The 23,706-nt window shown below is 38.3% G+C and overlaps 1 protein-coding gene across 8 annotated transcripts in view; it reads left to right on the top strand.

The window, feature by feature from the left end:
- fryb (FRY microtubule binding protein b) overlaps window positions 1-23,706 on the top strand; it is a 76,075-nt gene that overhangs the window by 25,614 nt on the left and 26,755 nt on the right. For 7 of the 8 annotated variants that reach the window (XM_089126545.1, XM_089126544.1, XM_089126541.1 and 4 more), the window contains exons 5-36: window positions 1,433-1,523; window positions 1,866-1,945; window positions 2,134-2,214; window positions 3,610-3,778; window positions 4,141-4,233; window positions 5,467-5,565; window positions 6,357-6,458; window positions 8,216-8,319; window positions 8,496-8,604; window positions 8,697-8,783; window positions 8,933-9,104; window positions 9,199-9,331; window positions 9,530-9,637; window positions 9,726-9,960; window positions 10,377-10,562; window positions 11,469-11,555; window positions 11,934-12,193; window positions 12,965-13,154; window positions 13,241-13,365; window positions 14,186-14,243; window positions 14,348-14,439; window positions 14,612-14,784; window positions 16,488-16,648; window positions 17,074-17,184; window positions 18,249-18,403; window positions 18,504-18,603; window positions 18,859-19,030; window positions 19,249-19,505; window positions 20,679-20,825; window positions 21,410-21,578; window positions 22,961-23,051; window positions 23,166-23,248. In XM_089126545.1, the coding sequence (XP_088982671.1) occupies window positions 1,433-1,523; window positions 1,866-1,945; window positions 2,134-2,214; window positions 3,610-3,778; window positions 4,141-4,233; window positions 5,467-5,565; window positions 6,357-6,458; window positions 8,216-8,319; window positions 8,496-8,604; window positions 8,697-8,783; window positions 8,933-9,104; window positions 9,199-9,331; window positions 9,530-9,637; window positions 9,726-9,960; window positions 10,377-10,562; window positions 11,469-11,555; window positions 11,934-12,193; window positions 12,965-13,154; window positions 13,241-13,365; window positions 14,186-14,243; window positions 14,348-14,439; window positions 14,612-14,784; window positions 16,488-16,648; window positions 17,074-17,184; window positions 18,249-18,403; window positions 18,504-18,603; window positions 18,859-19,030; window positions 19,249-19,505; window positions 20,679-20,825; window positions 21,410-21,578; window positions 22,961-23,051; window positions 23,166-23,248 (4,280 nt within the window). The remainder of the gene's footprint in view (window positions 1-1,432; window positions 1,524-1,865; window positions 1,946-2,133; window positions 2,215-3,609; window positions 3,779-4,140; window positions 4,234-5,466; window positions 5,566-6,356; window positions 6,459-8,215; window positions 8,320-8,495; window positions 8,605-8,696; window positions 8,784-8,932; window positions 9,105-9,198; window positions 9,332-9,529; window positions 9,638-9,725; window positions 9,961-10,376; window positions 10,563-11,468; window positions 11,556-11,933; window positions 12,194-12,964; window positions 13,155-13,240; window positions 13,366-14,185; window positions 14,244-14,347; window positions 14,440-14,611; window positions 14,785-16,487; window positions 16,649-17,073; window positions 17,185-18,248; window positions 18,404-18,503; window positions 18,604-18,858; window positions 19,031-19,248; window positions 19,506-20,678; window positions 20,826-21,409; window positions 21,579-22,960; window positions 23,052-23,165; window positions 23,249-23,706) is intronic. The other variant, XM_089126540.1, reaches the window with a different exon arrangement.

Here is a 23,706-nt window from a genome sequence, read left to right as displayed (position 1 = left end):
TCAGCCCAGAATTTTCTTTTTCGGGTGCATCCCTACTTAATTGCCATTGCAGGTATGGCGAAAAATGTATTCAGTTTCCACCCTGTCTGTAGAGTAAATTTGAGATAAAACTAGAGCACAAGTGTCTGCTCATCTCATTTCCACAGGTCTGTGTCAATATAATCTGATTTCATGTCTGTTGCATAAGCGTGTTTATGATGTTCTGTGCAAGTGTATATTTGTGTGTTTATGCGTGTGTGATCTAGTGTGGATGGGAGCTTGTAATTAATGGCTGTCATCAGGAAGCCTTGCCTTCATCTGATGAAATACAATCTGTACTGCAATGCACTGTGAAACAGCTCATCCGATATCAGGCCAGTAATAGCCAAAGGGATGTGATGATAGTCCGTTTTTGAACTGTTGTGCTAACAAGATTAGCATTGTCTGCTGGATTTTCTTCCTTTTTATACAAACCTACTTTCATAATAGTTTTTTTTAACAATGTATTTTAGAAAGTAGTCCCATTTTTCTTTTCCAGTTCCATTTTTATTTTTTATATTATTTATTTTAAATTACATTTATCTCACCAAAATGTATGCTCACTCTATGTATTTGTGTTCAATATATGATTTTACACAGAACAAGGAAGCTTGTGAATTTAATTTACAAAGTAAACAAGATCAAATAAACAAATTACAAGCAGAAGCACTAATAAATAGAATCAAATAAAAATACAAACGAGTGCATGCTTTAAGTTTTTTTTAAGTATAGGCCTTACAGTGTATAAAATAATCCTTTTGTTGTTTGATTAACATTAATGACACATGGTTTAAGTGCAATAGAGCTGCTTGCTAGTGTTGCGGAGCTGGCATGTGAGTTTTTAGCAATCAAGAAGCATGTCTAATTAATTGAAATCATGTATTATGAACATTTTTGTTTTTGCTGGTAATAAAATAAAGCCATAAAACACAAATTTTATCATTTATCATAAACTTTTTGTAAAATAACATGCTGCACAATGAGCTTTACTGTTAAAACATTGATTATTCCTTAAATTTAGTTTTGTTATAAAAATTCACAAGTTATTTGGATTAGTGTTTGTGTATTATTACATTAGGACATATCTAAAGCCTACTGTACAACAGTAATATATTTCTGTCAAGTTAAATCGAACTTTTATTTTGACGGGTTGCCGCGAAGACCTTTTGAGTTTATCTGTGTGTTTATGTCATGATGATAGTTTCTCAGATGGAGTGGTTAAATGATCACAAAGTGACTTTCAGAGTGGATCTATAGCCTGGAGAGGAAGTTCATGCATTTCTGTCTTCATATAGGCAAAAAACAGCGCAAGCTCTCATGGCACAGACCTCAGAAGCATGTTTATATTTTTGACTTCCACTAAGCAAGCAGTGATTATCAAAATGCAATTTACTCAACGTCTTCTCTCTTTCAGTGATGAACAGCAGAAGGATTATCTGATGGAAAGAAGAGACTTGGCAATAGATTTCATATTCTCGCTTGTGCTTATTGAGGTTTTAAAACAGGTAGGTTATGATTAAATGATCAGTAAATTGACAACCAGCCCTGAAACACATGCAACAAGAAGCAGAAACATCTTTGAAAGATCTTTTTCAGGGCAGGTTGGAATTTGTATCGTCATAATTTAATTTGGCCATTTGAACACATCATTTATATAAATGTATTTATAATTAATACTTTTCTTTATAACAAAATATTTATTTCATTTAAATGTAGTTTTTAACCTTTAAATGATTTTATTTAATTCATAGATTAATAAAACTTAACAGATAAATACATTTATTTTATTTTGTTCACATTACAGTGTTTCTTTCCCTTACTTATCCTGTCGCTTTCTCTCTTTGCAGATCCCTCTCCATCCTCTTCTGGATGGCCTCATTCAGGAAGTCATTAACCTGGCATTCAAACACTTCAAATACAAAGAGGGGTAATGATCCATTTAAGTTATTTCCTCCATCCACCATAAGCCATTATTTTCCAACGTGTGCATTAGTAAACCTGCCTAATAAGCAGCTTACATCATTAAAATGTTCATTAAATCACGCTTAGTGTGGTTAAGTGTGACTGGATTCTACAGAAGGACAGGAAGAATTATGACATTTCTCTGTCCTGCAGATACCTTGGGCCCAACACGACCAACATGCACATAGTGGCTGATCTGTATGCAGAAGTCGTCGGTGTCGTGGCCCAATCCAGGTAAATTATGAAGCAGCAAACTCAGCTAATAAGAGCTATTTTAATGTTTCATATTTACAAATGTGGAGTGTGATTTTGGACAAAGTGAAAAAATCTGATATTAAGGACATTTTGTTTGGTAATGTGTTGGGTCACCACATTAAAGTCCAATGTAAAATCAAAACCGCTTCCATTTGCAATAAAATTCCCACCTAACTTAAACTCTAAATGGATGGCTTCATGATTCCCGTTGAAGCCAGCGACCTGGTTTCAAGCTCAAAAGGATGGCTGCATTCTTCTTCCTGTGACAGAGTGTCTAGTGTTGGATGAAGCACTAATGGGAGGCCATTACGCTGATAGACGAGACGTCTCGTCATGTTCACAGGGAGCTCCATCAGTGTCGCACAGAGATGGAGTTTCTCCTTATCAGTATGAGCGCTCCAGTCCTCTTTCCATATTTAATAGTGTGAAAAATGTATTTGTGGCAGCACGTATAATAAGGAAGTCTTGAAATATCTGGTGCGTCTGTTAAAAGTCAAATGACATGCATGTGCTTCATCACCCCAGTACAGCACAAGATAAATAACATAATTCAGTCAAACAGTGTGTACAATGCAAATTGATTTCTCTCAGTGGGAAAGTAGCTAGTTAGTTTCTAGCTCACCTAAAACAAACATGAAGAGTTGCAGAGAGACACAAATTGAGATCCCTCCCTATTCCCCCCTCCAGATGCCTTTCTAAATATAGGGCTGAAGATCTCTTTCTCTGTCAGAACGAACTCACAAACACTCCCTAACACACACGTGCACATGAAACACGTCCAAGTCCTGGAATTTGGTGAATTTAAACTCTGAAATCGTCATCCGGGTACTTTTCGCCCAACTGTTTTCCGAATTCTATGATTTCGGACATACTACTCTGCTCGCGTACTGTTTTTCGCATACTATAGGGAAGTATTCAATTTCGGACGCAGCTTTGGACTTCCCATCATTATTTAACTGAATTAATTTAATTCATAATAATTAATTGTCGCAAATATCATGCATCCTGAGAAAAGCCATCAAAGGAGGATAATTTAAAGACAGACAGGTAAAGCATTTATAGACAACAAGTGGCTTTAAAAGTCAGTATATATTCAGTTGAGTAAATTGAGATTTTATCGATCTGTCCTAAGTGTAATGCTGTATAAAACAATATACACATGTTTGTATACCGTCTTTCAGCTTCAGCATATATTAACATTTATTTATTCAAGAGATTATTGTATCCAACACAACTTACAAATGAGGAATTTGCAATGCAGATATATAGATATACTGTATATGTAAGCCATTGCAAAATGATGGGATTCAAACCGAAACTCTTCCATAAGTTTTATTATTTTTTATAAATATCCCTCTTTCCCAATCTCCCCAGGTTTCCTGCAGTGAGGAAGAAGTTCATCTCAGAGTTGAAGGAGCTCAGGCAGAAAGAGCAGAGCCCATATGTGGTCCAAAGCACTATCAGCCTCATTATGGGGGTCAAGTTCTTCCGCATTAAGATGTACCCAGTGGAAGATTTCGAAGCGTCTTTCCAGTTTATGCAGGTACACAATGCAACAATTACTTCAGTGTTCTACTTTATTTGACAAACAACATACACAATTATAGACCATTTCACAAGATGTAAACAACACTGGTCCAGAAGCACTTCCTGTTTCAGTTTGTAACTGTTTCTTTATTTCACATGTAAAGAAAAAATCTTAAAGATGTTTGTTTAACTTTTTGATTCAGTTTTAAATGTTCTGTTGGTTGTATTTTATCCCAGCTTTTATGTAGTGTTAAAAAACTGAAACAGGAAGTGCTTCTGGACCAGTGTTGTTTACATCTTGTGAAATGGTCTATATAAAGAAAATCTCTCTCTCTCTTAGTTTTCAAAAAGACTTAAAAAACTGTTATATGTTTATAGGAGTGTGCTCAGTATTTCTTGGAGGTGAAAGATAAGGACATTAAACATTCTATGGCTGGACTCTTTGTGGAGATTCTCGTCCCAGTAGCCGCGGTAAGTACAGCCGTCTCTGAGAGATCTGCTGCAGTGAGCACCGCCAAACTAAATATTTGAAATATTTAAATGTTTGTTTTCATTCATTCGCTAAAGCTTAGTTCACACTACATGATTTTAAAACGTCGGCTAAACTGTGCGCTCAGGATCTCTCAGTGAAATCAGGAGTGTTCAAGTTGTTGAGCTGTTCACACCACACGACACAACGTGATTGATCCGCAACAGGAGGTAACGCACTACATGAGTTGACAACAACTGTCACCCAATGATTCTATCTTATCTACAAACCACGTTTTGTCACGAAAAATCACACGACAAAACGAACCGGAAATGACGCGAAACAGCACGCGTGCCAATACCCAGCGATAAAGACGAAGAACACAACACACGAAAATGGACATCAGACAGAAACCAGTGCTGCAAACTGATGATTTGCTCTGAGAAAAAAAATGCAAAAAAAGAAAAAATAAGATTTACCCAGTGACCTCAACCCATGCCTTGCTCTGATTGGCTGTAGCTCATGACATCACGTGAGGTTGAGTCGTGCGACAGCTAGTTATTTTTCTGGGCTCGGCGACGCGTCTGTGAGCATCTTTGATGCGTTGTAGCTCTTTCACACTAACAGATTGGCGAGCGTTCATCGCCCGCTAATACCCCACGATTTGCACGTGATAACACCCTGAGAGCTCAACGATTTGCAAATAGGCTTTATGCACAACTTACTTCCGCATTCTGTGAAACAGGTCGCATCGCTTCCGGTCCAGGTCTTTTGTATGTGCTTCATGACATTTTTTGCGGTTTTACTCAAGATAACTTAGAAGGAGCGAGCAAAGATTAGCATACCAATGTCCCTCACATGTGCAGATTGATATTTAAACAGTTTATAGTTTTTCTTCTTCACAGTAACGTTTAGATATTTAAATGGAATAAAACGCCAATAACAAAGTGAACTAGGTAGGTTAGCTGATTACCTTAAAAATCCATAGATATCGTAGTCAGGTCTTACGGCCGTTAACACTTTCTCTGACAAGCGGATGCGATTTGGTTTTCGTGGTTTGGTCACGTGACGCTCGACATAAAGCCTATTGGGCTTAAATCGGGCTTAAAATCATGTAGTGTGAACTTGGCTTTAATTTTAATTTGTTTGAGTAAGAAAAGCTTACCAAATACGTACATTTGAATATTAATGTAATAATGTGGATCTTGTCCAAACTGTTTCCCGTTTCTCTTCAGACGGTGAAGAATGAGGTGAATGTGCCCTGTTTGAGAAATTTTGTGGAAACCCTTTACGACACAACTTTGGACCTGTCATCCAGGAAGAAACACTCTCTGGCAAGTCTTCCCCTCTCTTTCTTCATGCTCGAGAGCAATGAGATGCATCTACAGTAATTGGCTCTTAGCTGACGTTTTTTTCCGCTGTCTGGGATGTTTCAAATATCTTTCACGCCTTAACGTTGCAACTTTTGATTTTACACAGTGGCACACAATAGTTGGGTGACGTGTGTGCCTTTTTACACCCTCGTTAAAAATTTTGCCATTTAAATTGTTTACAATCCAACTTAAAGAAAACAACTCAAGTGCAAAATTATTGTGACAGGAAAGAGGAAAGTGCTTTCTAAAATATTTTTGAGAGCAAGGTTTGGATCCCAAATATAATGTGCAGGGTTTTTTTTAACAATTTACATGAAATTAAATTATTAAAAGCATTTCCTTAGCAACATTTTTTAATGCAACCATAGTTTATGCAAACTAACACAGTTGGTGTAATTATTTTACACTATTAAAACTATTGTTTAGTTTTATGTTTATGCCATATGCTAATTACTTTTTTGATGAGAGTTTTAACTTTCATTCGTTTTTTTAACATTTTATTCTTTCATTTTAAGTTTCATTTGTAGTAAAAAAAAAAAAAGAACTGTGGTATTTTTGATTGGATTTGTGCCTACCAGGGTTTATAATATCCTGGAATGTATTTTACCAGTATTTCAAGTAAACACAAAATGTCTAATTGGGTCTTGGGGAAAGAAAGATTGAATATTTTGTTCTTTGCTCAGTCATTGAATTACATAATTCTTGTTAAACACATATAATGTACCCATTGACTTGCTTATTTTCTTTTGTAGGCTCTGTATCCATTGGTAACGTGTCTTCTGTGTGTGAGCCAGAAGCAAATCTTTCTAAACAGATGGCACGTTTTCCTCAACAACTGCTTGTCCAACCTGAAAGTGAGTATTTGAGATCTACAAAGCTTGTATGACACAGCTTTCATAGATCAGCAAATAACAGCAGATAACGTGCCAAAAGGAATGCAGTTTTGTTGTGCAAGGGGGTTGCGTTAGCATCATGTGAGCCCATCAGTCAAGTGCACAAATATTTAAAGTGGCAGCAGTTAGAAGCAAATAGCTGTTAAAAATGTGCAAAATGCAGAGGGAGGGCAGCAGATTGCAGGAATGTTTTGTTTGCTTGAAGGGATGGCCTGTAGGATAGCAGAATCCTTTATCATTAGCTTTAACATCTCATTGTACATTTTGTGCTCAGCACTTCAGTCTTTGACCTGTGTGGGGGTGTGAGAGAGGTGGAATGGGCTATATGCACGCATAAATTCCGCATTTGACGCAAGGATGCTCGTCCATTTCCGGTTGTGGAGATTAAAGCGGAGGATTATGGCAGAGTCTTCAAAATTTACTGTCCTCCCGTCTTTGAAACGAAATGTACATTATGTTTAGATGTAATTTTATATATAATTATGTTTATTTAATATAATTTTGAAAAGAAGCATAAACACAACGAGGGGTGTCTGTTTTATCTGTTTTTGTGACTAACGTTTCTTTAGTATAACCATGGAGTATAAAATTCAATATAAATTCTCGGTATTGCATTGGACTCTACGATCGGCGGAAGTTATCGAGCATCCTTCACCGGAAACGCGCCGTGCATAGAGCCCATTAAATTAGTCTGGACATTAGAAAGGAGGTGCATATGAACAACAACCATGATTGCATAATATCTTAGCAGAAACTGTGTCTGTGAGAATGGTTTAATTTCAGCGTTATCTGATTTCTGTTATCTCTCAGTCAGTCGTCATGTTGAACTTGCAGAGGTCTGCTGACTTGTTATGTAATTAAGGTTTTGACCTGCACTGCAGGAAAAAGATCCTGTTTGTTGCAGTGCCCACATTTGTTTAAAAGTCAAAGGAAATCGAACAACCAAACATGAAAGAATAGATCAGATTTAAAAAGAAGAAGATTAGAAGGGAAAAAAGATGGTACATTTTCAGGGGGAAAAAATACTCTTGCCAGTAAAACTATCTAAACACCCTTATAATAAGATATTTTTTATTATATTAAAATATTAAAAATAATATAAATATATTTTATTTTGTATATATATCTTATATATTCATCATAAACATTTTGATTACATGTATGCCTGTAATAAGAAAAAAGGTTACAAAACTTAAATCAAGATGTGTTCTCTGAAATTATTATTAGTCTTAATGCCATGATTCCTGTCTTGTGTGGACTTTTGTTATTTCCTGTTCTGTCCCATGTTTTGTAGTCCTATGTAGTTTTTCTTGTTTATTAGTCCCTCCAGGTGTTTCTAATTAGCCCCACCCCCTTGTTATCTTGTTTAGCTAGTTTGTCTGTGTATTTAAACCTCTGTGCTTCAGTTGTTGTTGGTTGATGTTGCTTGTAGCGGTCTCCATGTTCCTTTGCATGACCTGCTTACTTTATTAAAAGAGCACTTGCATTTGGATTTTCTCTCTGCTTCGTCCTTGCTGCATCATTACACTTGATATTTTTGTATATATTCTAAGTAAATTTATCCTGTTTTAAAAATGTTTAGATATTTTTTTTAATTGGAAAGCAAACAGGTGGAATTAATGGAAATTACACAGAAGTATAAAAAATGCACTCATTTGGTGATCATAATTGATAAGATGCATGACAGGAAATTTCAATATAAAGTGCTTTTCTTGCAGAACAAAGACCACAAAATGGCCCGGGTGGCACTTGAATCTCTCTATCGGCTGCTGTGGGTCTACATGATCCGAATCAAATGTGAAAGCAACACTGCAACACAAAGGTAGCATATTGTAAAACTAAAACATACAAACGTGATTTAAGAAATCTATTTCTAATATAAGAAATATAATGGATTTCATTTTAAATGCATGGCACTGACAGTAATGATAAGGAATTTGATTCTGATTCTGATTGACATCCATTAATATGACATTTTTATATTTTTATCCATTCCAGCCGCCTCACCTCAATCATATCAACACTGTTCCCCAAGGGTTCACGGAGCGTCGTTCCCAGAGACATGCCCCTCAACATCTTTGTCAAGATAATTCAGTTCATTGCCCAGGTTTGAGAAAATATTTTTCCTGTGCCTTTTTGCAGCTCCTGCAATTGTACACTTATCAAGTAACATAATCTTTGTTTCTTTTCTTGATATAGGAAAGACTGGATTTTGCTATGAAAGAAATAATATGTGATCTGCTGAGTGTTGGGAAATCAGCCAAAGCTTTCAGTTTAAACCCAGAGGTAATGCTCAAGCACACACGTTTTATATAAAACTCATTATTAATACCACCTATTAATAATTATAGAATGATAAAAATAGAATTGTGTTTGAACCCATACAAACACATGTAACCCAATGCGATGAGGAAATGCATTTTTTGTTTGTCTAGAGAATGAACATCGCCCTGAGAGCGTTCCTCGTCATAGCCGATAACCTGCAGCAGAAAGATGGTGAACCACCCATGCCAAACACAGGGGCCACTTTGCCTTCTGGGAACACACTGAAGAAGAAAAAAACCTACCTCAGCAAAACTCTAACTGAGGAGGAAGCAAAACTGATAGGTCAGGGCACTTCGCTTTTACAAACACCTGCCTGTTTGTGTTTGGCGTTTTTGTTCGTTTTGCAGTTTTTCATAGTCTGGGTTGTTCTCTGCAGGTATGGCACTGTATTACTCCCAGGTCAGGAAATCCATCGATAACATCCTGAGGCACTTGGATAAGGAGGTGGGCCGCTGCATGATGCTCACCAATGCCCAGATGCTCAACAAGGAGCCCGAAGACATGATCACGTAAACAGTTTTTTGGGACCTGTCAACACTTATTAATTATCTCAGAGCGTGACATGAGTGGGTGAAGGAAACGCTCACAGCCAGACAACTTATGAGTCACGTTCAGCACACACACCCTGTTTAGACAGTCTGACATTCTCTGTACTCTGTCTCTCTCGTTGTTTACTTTTTCTCACCTCATCCCTTCTCTCGGGTCAGGGGTGAGAGAAAACCGAAGATTGACTTGTTCCGGACGTGTGTTGCGGCCATTCCACGTATCCTGCCGGATGGCATGTCCAAAATTGAGCTCATCGATCTCTTGGCCAGGTGAGTTTCACCGTGCATAAACAACACACGGTGCATTAAAAACATAAGAGAAGCTGTAATTGATTATTTGTCTTTTTGCATTCTGCAGGCTGACGGTGCACATGGATGATGAACTCAGACTCATTGCCCAGAATTCCCTGCAGAGTCTGCTGCTGGACTTCTCCGACTGGCGAGAGGACGTGCTGTTCGGCTACACGAACTTTCTGCTGCGTGAGGTGCAGGACACCCAGCAGGGCCTGCAGGACTCTTCCGTTAAACTGCTGCTGCATTTCCTGACACAGTGGAGGCTGGCGATACAGGCGCCTGGAAAACGCTCGGCTGAGGTATCGGCATCAATTTTTCTCTTTAATGGCTATACACACTTATCCAATGTAAATGGATTTTGGGAGATGATCTAGCCTTTGTACTTCTGCTCAATTTCACTTTGCTTCTGTACTCAGTCTGAGAGAGCGACCTATCTCTCAGTTTTCCTGAAAACAGCCGGCCAATCAACGAACAGAAGGCGGGCTGAGAGCCGTGACGTAGAGTTTAAGATTGTATTTTAGGTTAGGGAAATTTTAGGTTATGGAGATATGGGATGCAATTCGCGAATAATCCCGGCAACTGAAGCCCGAACAAGAAGAGTGTTTGTTAAACATTTTGAATGGACGTGATGTTTAAGTTGGAGTGAGAAATTGTATGTGTAATTGTACATGAAATTGTATGATCATGTGTATGTGTGTATATATGTTGACCTTAGATGGGATCTCAGAGCAGCGGGAGCTCCAGACTGGCACCCGATCGCAGTCCTCACTCCACGGTGCTGCACGCTGTGGAGGGTCTGGCCCTGCTGCTGCTGTGCTCCTGCCAGACCAGCACTCGCAAACTGGCTGTGTCCGTCCTCCGAGAGATACGCTGCCTGTTTACAGCCATCGGACAAGCCGAGGTGAGACAGGCTGCTGTGTCTGGAGCAGATTATGCCAGAAACACAAACTAAACTAAACAGAATTACGTAGGACAAGGTAGAGTAAAATAAGATATAATTGAAAAAGACAGAATAGAGTAGAATCTGAAAGAATAAAAAAACACAATCGAATTACAAATAAAAAGATGGCATAGAGACAGAATATAACAGAAAAAGGAAGAACAGAAACAGACAGAATTGAAAAGAAAACGATAACATAGAATAGAAAAAGACAGAATAGAATAAAATAAGATATAATAAAAAAGACAGAATATATTAGAACAGATTCTGGTAGAATAGAAAGTCAAGAAAAATAGTAGAAGAAAGAGGAATATAGCATAGAATAGAAGAATATAGAATTGAAAAAGACAGAATATAATATAGAATAGTATAATATAGAATAGAAGACAACATGATCGAAAAGAGAAAGAACAATAGAAAAGAGTAAGGGGAAAGAAAAATCAATTATATATATATATATAAAATTCGATAGATAGAATGGACTAAAAACAAATAGAACAAAGGAAATAGAATAGAAAGAGACATGATAATAGAAAATGATAGAATACAACCGAGTACAATAGAATAATTGAATAGTACATAGAATAGAATAGTAATAATACAATAGAATAAAATAGAATAGAATAGAATAAAAGAGTTTCTCTTTTGCCATTATTGTTGTTGGAGAAGTTAGTTTTATACTTGGAAATTATTTAAACATTTGGTTGAACTAAAGCTTATTGACTGAATTTGATGTCATGTGACCAGTTGCATGCTCATGTTTATGATTAATTCAGATGCTATGCTAATCAGTACTAGACCTGTTAGTGTGTAACCTAAACATTATTCAACACAAAGCTTGTGACTGTCATGTGATTCTGCTCTCAGGATGACGATAAGTCCATGATCGAGGTTATGGACCAATTGGCCCCCAGCGTGCTGGACAGTTTCGTCCATGTGGCTGTCTCTGACTCTGTAAGCATTCCCTAATAAACCTCCGGATGTGTTTCTGTTTGTGTATCCATATGTTTGTGCCACAAGAGTTAGTGGGTGATGATGGCGCAGTGGATAAGACACATGCCTTTGGTGTGAGAGACCCGGGTTCGAATCCACTGGGAGACACCAATGTGTCCCTGAGCAAGACACTTAACCCCTAGTTGCTCCAGAGGCATGTGACCTCTGACATATATAGCAATTGTAAGTCGCTTTTGGATAAAAGCGTCAGCTAAATGAATAAGTGTAAATGTAATGTAAGAGTTTTATAGAATTCATTTGGCTAATGTCTGTCTTTAAAGTCATAACACTCATGCATGCTTGCTCAAGTTCAGCTATTAAAACCTGTGTTCTGTGTAGGCTACCCTGCCCATGAGTCATCACGTGGACCTGCAGTGGCTGGTAGAGTGGAACGCCCGCCTGGTTAACAGCCACTATGATGTAAAGAGTCCCTCTCACGTGTGGATCTTCGCCCATTCGGTGAAGGATCCCTGGGTGCTCTGCCTTTATAGCTTCCTTAGGCCAGAGCACCTCCCTAAACACTGCCCAACGGCACTCAGCTATGCCTGGCCTTACGCCTTCACTCGCCTACAGCTGCTTATGCCACTTGTTGACCCAAAGTGAGTTTTTCAATCATCTTTACTCTTAAAGGGAAAGTTCACGTTGAAATGAATGTTTGGTATGTTTTATCTTACCTCAAGGGCATCCAAGATGTAGGTGTCTTTGTTTCCACAGTAGTTTCAATTTTGAGATTTTTCGGTCAAACCGTTCTTGTCTGTCAGTCATATAATGGAGGTCTATGGTCACCACCTCAAAGAGCATGCACAGAGAAGTCCAAATTAAACATGATTTAATGACTCGTAAATGTAAGTACACATTGATGGCCTAAGACACGAAATGAGCGGTTTGTGTGAGAAAACGAACAGTATTTATATCGTTTTTACCTCTTGTTACCAATGGCATGTTGTTACCAGTCCTCAATGTTGGATGTGGCTGAGGTAAAAACGATGTAAATACTGTTTGTTTTCTCACACAAACCACTCGTTTCGTGTCTTAGGCCATCAATGTGTACTTACATTTACGAGTCATTAAATCATGTTTAATTTGGACTTCTCTGTGCATGCTCTTTGAGGTGGTGACCATAGACCTCCATTATATGACTGACAGACACGAACGGTTTGACCTAAAAATATCAAAATTGAAACTACTGTGGAAACAAAGACACCTACATCTTGGATGCATCTTATATAAAACATACCAAAAATCCATTTCAAAGTGAACTATCCTTTTTAAAACGTCTGGTTTATAGTAGTTTTTGTTGTTTTTTCACGAATATTGGGGTGTAAAACAGACATTCAAGAATTTCCCTTTCTCTGGTACACTTTTTTTAGCAGTCCCGTTTACGCCAAAAAGACCAGCACGCCAGGCCCGGCCGATGGCTATGTGACGCTGTGGAGGAATTACCTGATATTGTGCCTCGGTGTTGCCAAACCCAGCATCATGAGTCCGGGTCACCTGAGAGCCTCCACCCCTGAGATTATGGCTACCACACCTGATGGCAGTGTCACGTATGACAACAAGGTGCGTCCCCATAGTAGTACAGTGATGATTTGGAAAATTAAAGAACTGTGATGTCTTGAGTTGTACATGTATGTGTTTCTGATCAGGTGATAGGCACACCATCAGTGGCATGGCTCCTGAAACAGCTGGTTCCCCTCATGAGATCGGAAAGTTTAGAGATCACAGAGTCTCTGGTCCTCGGCTTTGGGCGAACAAACTCCCTTGTGTTCAGGTATTGTTTTTAATAAACATGCCTCTTTCTCACTTTATGAGCTATTTAGCATAATTCTACTCCAAAAAACAGCTGATTTTCAGAGTTTGTATTATTTCCTTAACCAAGGCCAAATTTATCAAAGCATTCTGGCAGCTACACTTGACTTTTGCCACACACACTGAGGGAGCTGTGAAAAATGTGAGGTGTTTGAGAACACCACGTGAAAAGAGCAAATAATGTGTGTGTCAAACAAAATAGCAGAGATGACTGTCATTCCATTCTGACGTGTGCCGTTACTTAGTAGAGGACACGTGTACAGGTTCTAGTGGTTCACTGAAGCTATTATTGTTAACTAAAACTATTAAAATCATTTTCTGTAATAAAAAAATTAAATATAAATATTAGATGAAATACATAAGCATAAAATGAGTTGCTTACTGAAATAAATCAGTTTAAGTTCAAATAAAATAAAAAGAAATATAAAAAACTAATACAAACCACAAAAGCACATAACAAAATGACTAAAAATGATTAAAATGAATTCTGAAATTATAAAATGATTCAAAACATTAAAAAAATAACATAATAGTATATAAAATAATAAAAAAACACTCAGCACAGGTTATTTTATATAATTTTAAATGTCAATCCCTAGAAGTATGGATTTTAATTTAGAATTTTTTTTTGTCAGATATGAATTCATAGCAACATTATTCCAGTTATTGCAGGAAAATCCTGATTTACTTCAGGATTTTGAGCAAAAAGCATGTTTATGGAAATATTTCTGTTACTTTCATCCTGCGGGTGTCTCATGACTGTTTCTCGTGTGTTTGATTAGGGAGCTGGTGGAAGAACTCCATCCTCTTATGAAAGAAGCTCTGGAGAGGAGGCCTGAGGTGAGAGTTTGTGAATTTGTAAACCCCCATGATAACATTATGTGTATTGTTGTGTCTATAGTGCAGTTTTTAGATTTAAATGGCCCCTATCTCTGTCTCTGTAGAATAAAAAGCGTCGAGAGCGGAGGGATCTGCTCCGGCTGCAGCTGCTGCGTATCTTTGAGCTTCTTGCTGACTCAGGGGTCATCAGTGACAGGTGAACTTGTCCACTGATCCCACTCACTGGTTTTGTGGACTTATGAAGTCAAATCCTGGGTTTAACTTTTTAAACTGATCTTCTTTCAAAACAAAGTGAATCTGTGACCTCTGTTGAATTAGGAAAGAGAAAGTCTTGTAAAAAGCACCTGTTTTTCTCTTCTTCCCTGCAGCACTAATGGGGCGTTGGAGCGAGATTCCCTGGCTCTAGGAGCCCTTTTCCTGGAGTATGTTGATCTGACCCGGATGCTCTTAGAAGCAGAGAATGACAAAGAGCTGGATATTTTGAAAGACATGAGAGCTCATTTCAGTGGCATGGTGGCAAACCTCATCCAGTGTGTTCCAGGTAAGACTGTACATTAAAAACATAGAGCAAATACTTTGAATATCCCTAAGTTACTATATCACTTTTCTCCATTAGCATCTCAATGATCATTCCCAATGTATAATGAATTCTCAGAATACTCTGAAGTGTACTCCTGAATACCAAATTAGAGCAGGTGAGATATGTTAGCTGATATAATAGAGCCATTGATACACGGGTCTCAGAGTCTAAGGTTATCCAAACACACCGCCCCTTCAAAGGCTCAATAGGCTCCAACACTGAGTGAGTCACTCATTTAAGGCCCAGGATCAGAGCTATGAATAGAACTGTGCAGGCTCTGATTAATACGCGCTGACTGACCAAGAAAACCCTCAGACCTGCAAAGCACAACACACAAGTAGCCTACGCAAGCCCATCGAAAGCCCTGCGTCACAGCCAGCTCGCAAATCAAAAGCTGTGATGCAGGGCTATTCAGGATGTTCACATCCTGTAAAATATGGGACGAATATTAGCATTTTATATAAATAAATATGACAGTATTTACCTGTTAAAAGGGGAGTTTATTTTACAAGTTGTTTATCTTTATAAAGTAAATGGACAAATGTACACAGATGATTCTTTAAAGAGCTATTTCTACTTGATCTGACCCTTAATTCAATCAATTGTGTTATAAATTATAACAGTATTATAATTTAATAATAAATAACTATAATTACTTTTAATTTTTCATTGTACACATAAACTACCGTTATTTGATACCAAATGTAGGAAATGAATACAGGGAGCATTAAATTGATCAAAAGTGAGAGTAAAGACATTAACTCTGTACTGTTGCAAAAGATTTCTAGTTTAAATAAATGCTGCTCTTTTGAACTTTCTATTCTTCAAAAAATTATAATATATATATGTATGAAGAGTTCAGATGCAAAAGCCTCTAAATGCCATTTGAAATTTTCTTCTTTAATGATGATTTTTATCAAACTTGTATATTTAAGTTCAGTAATTTCACTTAAATAACAATTAATAGGTAATTATCATTGCCATTTAAGTGAAATCACTGAACTTAAATATACAAGCTTGATAAAAATTATCATTCTAGAAGAAAATTTCAAATGGCACTTAGAGGCTTTTGCATCTGAACTCTTCATATATATATATATATATATATGGTTTCCACAAAAATATTAAGGAGCACAACTGTTTTCAATATTGATACTCAGTGCATTAGAATGATTTCTAAAGGATCACATGACACTAAAGACTGGAGTACTAATGACTGCTGAAAATTAATTCAGCCTTGTCATCATAGGAATATATAAGATTTTAAAATAAATGAACAGAAAACAGTAATTTTAAATTTTACTGTATTTTTAAAATAAATGTAGATTTGCATGTCCAAACACATTTCACACTGTAAAACCATTAATTCTTGTTTGTATGACTCAACTCAACTCAACTTTTATTTATAAAAGCACTTTCAAAACCATTAAAATGGACCAAAGTGCTGTCCACAGGCAATAAATAATACACAGAGACATAAAATTACGTCAAGACATGACACCCAGATAATCAAACCACAAATCACTCACAATTTTAGGAGCTACTCAAATGTCAAAAGCTTGATGAAATAAATAAGTCTTCAAATCCTTTCTAAAAATGTCCGTGCTTGACAAAACGTCAAAGCATGTTAGATCCTCAAATCTCGTTTGTGTTTTTCTCTTTAGTCCACAACAGGCGGTTATTGTTCCCGCAGCAGAGCTTGAGACATCACCTCTTCATTCTCTTCAGCCAGTGGGCCGGACCCTTCAGTGTCATGTTCACACCTCTGGACCGCTACAGTGACCGCAACCACCAGATCACACGCTACCAGTATTGCGCTTTGAAGGTAAACCTGGATAAAAAAAATTCACCATAAAGGCATTTTAGCCAAAAATACCTCATTTCCTTATATTTGGCATTTATACATGTCTCATAATGGAGAACAGAATTTGCCATCACAGTTTCCTTGGACGGATGAAATGATCCAGTCATGTCAGCGCCACTAAATCAAGTGGAAAAATTTGAAATCCAATCTGGAAAGTACCTGTAAGCTTTATACAGAAGTACCTGTATACAGAAAATCCCCCAAGCTCTCTATACCCTCTTTGTCCAAACAGCCACGCAGTTGGCAGGCGTGAAAATCCAATTCTGTGTGTTACAATGGATCAGGGCTTTTAGACAGAAGAAGCTTGTGTATAAAGTCTCTCTTGTGTATATGGGATTGCCTTTGATGTAATGGTGTGTTTGTGTGTGTACATTGCTTGTCCTCAGGCTATGTCAGCGGTACTGTGTTGTGGCCCTGTGTTCGATAACGTGGGCCTTTCTACAGACGGATACCTCTACAAGTGGCTGGACAATATCTTAGCCTGCCATGATCTCCGGGTATACATGCACTTTTTTTTTTATTGCTAGAAAGGTGTCGGTTGTAGTCCTTGTCTTAACCTGTTGATGCTGAACAGGCTTCCTGTTTTAAATTTTATAGCTGCTTTTAATACCTGCATCAGGTTTAATACTTGTCATTAAAACTAAACCAACAAGCCTGTCAGGATTGGCCTAAGAACATATTTTGTTTTATTTTCTGCTTTATTGACTTTATTGGTTCTGGGTTGTCAAACATTCAAATAATGAGTAATCTTATTTGTTTAGACCTGCTATTAAGGTTTAAAGTGTTACTTCAATTACTCACACTCATGTCATTCCAAACCGGAACACAAATGAAGATCTTTTTAATGAAATCTGAGAGATTTCGGTCTCTCCATTGACAACTAAGCAACTACCACTTTCAAGCCCCAGAAAGGTAGTAAAGACATCATTAAAGTAATCCATCTCCAGTGATTTAACCTCAATTTTATGAAGTGACATATCATCATTTACAACTTTATTTACTTTTGTAAATTTTTTCTCAACGCACGTTCACAAGAACACGATGCAAGCATTTTGTGTTGACACGACAACAGGAGCAGACTTAAGCGCTGTAAAGACAATGCCGACCACACGTATGCGCTCGCACGTTCATGAGAGCAAAACGAAGCATGCATGTTGTTTTGAAGCGAGAGTAGACGTTGTTGCGTGAACACACACATTGGAGATAAAGTCATAAATTATGTTTTGGTTTTTTTTGGCTCAAACAATGCACTAGCATCACTTAAAACACTGGAGTTACATGGATCTCTTTAATACCTTTCTGGTGCTTTAAAGTGGTAGTTGCGTAGGCTGTCAATGGAGAGATAGAAAGCTCTCTGGTTTCATGAAAAAGATCCTCATTTGTGTTCCGAAGATGAACGGAAGTGTTATTGGTTTGCAACGACATTATTGAACAGAATTGAAATTTTTGAGTGAAATAACCCTTTAATGACTAGCAGGATGGATAAACTTTAATTGGGATTTAATTATGTGAAAAGCACACTTTTAAACACTCGTGTTTATATCTTTGGCCTGGACTGCAGGTGCATCGGCTTGGCTGTGAGGTTGTCATCTTGCTCCTGGAACTAAACCCAGATCAGGTGAATCTGTTTAACTGGGCTGTGGATCGCTGCTTCACTGGGTCATACCAGCTCGCTTCCGGATGCTTTAAAGCTATTGCTACTGTGTGCGGTAGCAGGTAACCAGAACCTTCATCACTGCCATGGTCACCCTTCATGAAAGGTCAAGATTTACATCATAATCATTTTTTTTAATCTGTATTTTTTCTTACTTTTCAGGAATTATCCATGTGACATTGTGACCCTCTTAAATCTGGTGCTGTTTAAGTCATCTGACACAAGCAGAGAGATTTATGAGATATCCATGCAGCTTATGCAGGTACCTAACCTTTTTTTTTGTCTTGTTTGTGCTGGTTCATTCAAGCCAGTAGCTCAGATCTTTACTTGTCTTTCCTGTATTTTCAGTGGCTGAAAGCATTTTTTGTTCCATGTGTTAGAAAGTAATCATACAAGTTCTTATTCCAAAAATAAATAAATGACTAGCTCCATGAAAGCTGTTAATTCATAATCACAATTTTTGAGAGAAACAATGAAATAGAGTTGAATTTTCTTTTCTCTTTTCTTTGTCTCTCAGGTTCTGGAGTCCAAATTGTCTGTTTACTCAAAGAGGATTGTGGGGCAGAAAACTGGAAATATCCTGTATGGCACACATGGTCCTTTACCGCCGCTATACAGCGTCTCTCTCTTCCAGCTCTCAAACCAGCTGGCCTGCATGTATCCTGAACTCACTCTGCCTCTCTTCTCTGGTAAGGTGTGCGTGTCTGTGTGTGTGACACACTTTCTCACGCTTTACAAGGAATACCTTTTAGCCACAAGTTTGGATGTGTCACCAAAGTGTTGCCCTACTAAAAACAAATAAACACCTACGTGTAAAAGAATGGGCTGGGCCAGGCGTGCTCTGTTATTGTACTAATGCTAATCCTGCCTGCTTTTTTTCCCCTCCACAATCATTTCTCACACGCAGAGGTCAGCCAAAGGTTCCCCACCACTCACCCTAACGGCAGACAGATCATGCTGACCTATCTGTTGCCGTGGCTGAGCAACATAGAGCTGGTGGACACAGGACTGCTCCCCCCCAGCTCCAGCCCAAGCACCCCGGAGGAAGAGGCCCGTGAGCAGGCCGACAACCTGGGAATCACCCACAGGCTCAAGGGCAACGGCTGGGGCTCTCTGCAGGCCACCTCACTCGTCCTAAACAACCTCATGTTCATGACAGCAAAGGTTAGAGGCGCTGCGGCTATACCAGTTTTGTGATGGCTCGAGCCATTACAAAAGAGAAGTCACAAATTAGATCTCTTTAATATCTCAGTTGTTTGTCCTAGACTGTCTCATAGTCTTATATAGACCATTTCGCAAGATGTAAACAACACTGGTCCAGAAGCACTTCCTGTTTCAGTTTTTTAACACTACATAAAAGCTGGGATAAAATACAACCAACAGAACATTTAAAACTGAATCAAAAAAGTTAAACAAACATCTTTAAGATGTTTTCTTTACATGTGAAATAAAGAAACAGTTACAAACTGAAACAGGAAGTGTTTCTGGACCAGTGTTGTTTACATCTTGCAAAATGGTCTATAACTTTAGGGAAAACATAAAATGCTGTAAAAGTGTACAGAATTGCCCCTTTAAAGGTTCTACAGCCAACTAATGCCTGGTTCAGATTACACGGTTTTAGCCCGATTTTGGCACGATCCGTTTGACGTCGTAGGGTGTCGTGAGGATTCGTAAACGACAATGGGCGTCGGGACGCAAGATTCGATCGTATCATCTCGTATAGTGTGTCATAGTGGGCGACAACCTACGTCGCGCCTGCGATGCTTCATGACATCACGGCAAAAAGACATAGCATAGCATGTTTAATTTTTTTAACGGCCGTCCATGACGGGTCCGCCACATGTATGAGGTTGACCAATAGGAGCACAGAAGCTTTTCCGTACACAACTTTCAAAAATGGCGAAACGAAAGAGAGACGATGGTGCTAACGTTCAAAACTAAAAGTAAAAATATATAAGAAAACAATATTTTTACCTCAAGTTCTCTTTGGAGGATTGACAGCCCGTACTGTCCTCTTCGAGCAATCCAGGAACGTGTCCATTGTCGGGTTTTCTTTTTTACTTTTTTCTGAACACAGGACAGCCAATACAACACTCACCACTTCATCCATTGTTTGTTTTCGGAAGTCACTCGCTACCAGTTTCGCCTTCTCGATGACTGGTCAGGAAGCAACGTGTAGTCTGACATGTGTCTTGTCCATGACACGACAAGATTTTAGGAGTCAAAATCGCGTAATCTGACACAGTGACTATTGTCAGCGACTAACAGACAAAAAAAAATCTTGTAATCTGAACCAGACATAAGATGTTATTGTTGTTGTTGTTGTTTTTTTATCAGTATGGAGATGAAGTCCCTGGTCCTGAGATGGAGAACGCCTGGAATGCTATTGTGTCCAATGACAAGTGGAGTAACAACTTGAGAATAACGCTGCAGTTCCTCATAAGCTTGTGTGGAGTCAGCAGCGACACCACACTGCTGCCATATGTAAGGAAAACACACACACACAGACACTCTTAACTAGGGTTGGGTATCGAGAATCGAGTATCGATTGGAACCGAGACTAACTTTTCGTTTTTCCCGGAATCGTTCAAAAGTTAAAATTTCGATTCCTAGTTTCGATATTCACAGACCGCCGAGCGGAAGAAGAAACCGCTGAACAACACCAACGAAGAAGCGTCTACCGGAAGTGTTGGCATAACCGCGCGAGTCGAACACGAGTACCTTACGTCGGCGATCCAAAGTGTGGCTTCGCTTTTCTAAAAATAACGAAATCTCGACAAAATGCAAATATTGTGACAGAAGGAGTATTTTTACAGAAGGAGTATTTCCTTCAGAAAGGATTATTTCCTTCAGAAAGACCGTTGGTTAGCAAGGTTAGCTAAACTTTTTTGACCCTGCCTCTTAAAAGAATCGGAATCGAGAATCGTTAGGAACCGGAATCGAAACAAGGAATCGGAATCGGAATCAGAATCGTTCAAATTCAAACGATACCCAACCCTACTCGTGACCCACATGGCCATTTTATTAGATCTATGTAATGGACTAAATTTGTCTCTAACTGTTTTTAGATTAAGAAAGTGGTGATATATCTGTGTCGGAATAACACCATTCAGACCATGGAGGAGCTGCTCTTCGAGCTTCAGCAGACAGACCCGGTAAACCCAGTGGTTCTTCACTGTGACAACCCACCGTTTTACCGCTTTGCTGCCAGCAACAAGACTTCGGTTGTGGCCTCAGGTGAGGCACATATGATCCCCCACTTGGAAATGCCTTGTTGATTTTCCCATTACTACTTCTAATAATAATAATACATTTTATTTATAAAGCACTTTTCATTTGCGAACAGATCTCAAAGTGCTAAAGCAAGAATAAGAGAACATAAAAAGTGAAATTCTAGATTAAAAGTAGCTTTTTCTAAATAAGACCTTTTTTAAAATGGTCTACTGACTGTGGTACTACTGGTTATCCACAGGTTACAGGACTTAACAATAGGGTTTATGTCTGCCAGTAGTACTGATTTTGGTTGCTTGTACTTACTCAATTAACTACTGAGTAATATTAATTAACTTCATATGCTTACTGTTGAGTTACAGTTATTTTTGGTTTAGGGTTAATTACTTGTAATTGCATTCATTTATTGTTATTTCTATAGTAAGTTCATGTAGTGACGCGTAACTACGTCACCTTACACCGTGTCCTAACTACACGCGACGCGATAAAATTCCAGCGACAGTAAAGCTGTGTCTGAAACCGCTCACTCGTTCACTCATTCACTAATCCCTATATAGTGTATGGCATTTGAGTGCACTATATCTGCAAGGAGTTAAGTGTGTCTGTCCACACTATACGCGACGTGACTCAAAAATCACAGCCATTCAGAACAGCGTGTGGGTGAATTCACATTGGAAATGGGTAAGGACGTAATCAAATCAAGAAATAACATTATTAAAAATCAAAACATTAACAAAATATACTCATTGATAATTTTATTATGAAGTACAGTTGTATGTTTGCATAGAATTCATTTATTATATGCTTTCAAAATCTGAGGTAAATTATCCGTTATCGCTTGTGGCACAGTGACCTATTTTTAACTAAAAATAAATAATGTGTGATCATAACCAGTGTGATTTCTTCATTCTGTCAGCCGCGACGTCGCAGAAATAGGAACCGTTTCTAAACTTCGCGTGTCGCCGTCGCGTCTGGTTAGGACAAAAACTCTGATTAACATGGAAAAGATACCTTTTATCACGTGTCGCGGCGTCACGGCACGTGTAGTTAGGACACGGTGTTAGAAATAAAGTTTTTACTTGGTCTGATGACATTTTCAATTACATTTTTATGAAACTGGTGTACATGAAATTTCTTGCTACGCCATGCAACTTTTATAATAATGGCCGATAATCTGTAAATTATTGCATGCACTATTCAATTATTAAATAAATAATTCTATAAATTAACAAAGAGGTTTGTTTAAACACAAATGTAGTTCTAGAGCGGTGACAGTTCTGTGACTTTGTGCCATCTTTATTGGCGAACCCTGGGTTGTATCCATTCCAATGCTGTGAATCTCATAACTAAACGTGTGGTTCTGACTTTTCGTTTGTGTGTTTGCAAAGGCACAACGTCTAGCAGTAATACAATAGTGGCCGGGCAAGAAAACTTCCAGGAAACGGATGAGGCGAAGATCACCAGAGAGAATGTAGAGAGGTGCTTCTTTCTTTACAATGCAGCTACTAGATTGTTTAACAGCCAGTTAATACATGTTAAGTCAATATGCATTCTATGTTCCCTAACACGTGATTTGTGCACACATTTACTCAGGTTGAGCAACGCAGCACGGGCTCATAACCGTCTGGAATCACGTTACAGCAACAGCTCGGGAGGTTCTTACGACGAGGAGAAGAGTAAGTTCTTCATCTGACCTGTATTTTGGACAAATCTATGGATGACTTTTTGATTCACAAGCCCTCTGTGCACCTCCTGACTTTATAGGTTACTGTCAGTAATCCTCAGAGCAACAGATGGTTCACAGCTGTCAATCCACTCACTGACACATGTACTGTAGCTGAGAATACATTAATACTCTTTGTTTTACAGCTGTAGATTTCTAACAGCTGATATCTGTACATGTGTCTTACTATTTAGCACATACTGTATTTACAAAAAATACATGCTTAGTACAGCATTAAGACTCCGTTTTAAAGAATTTGTTTCTGAAATTGAGGTCACATTGCATCCTTTTGTCTGTATGTACTTGCACCTATTTGTGTGTCAGCCAGTTGTGCGCATTTATTTGTGATTTGGGTGTGGGAGCTGTCAGCTTTTGTCCTCTACATACCTGTCATGGCAGCTCTAATGGAGA

Source organism: Pimephales promelas, chromosome 23 (genome assembly GCF_988280905.1).
Source record: "Pimephales promelas chromosome 23, fPimPro1.hap1.1, whole genome shotgun sequence".
Lineage (NCBI taxonomy): Eukaryota > Metazoa > Chordata > Actinopteri > Cypriniformes > Leuciscidae > Pimephales > Pimephales promelas.
Note: the sequence above shows the minus strand (reverse complement) of the source record. Positions and strands in the feature narration are given on the sequence as shown.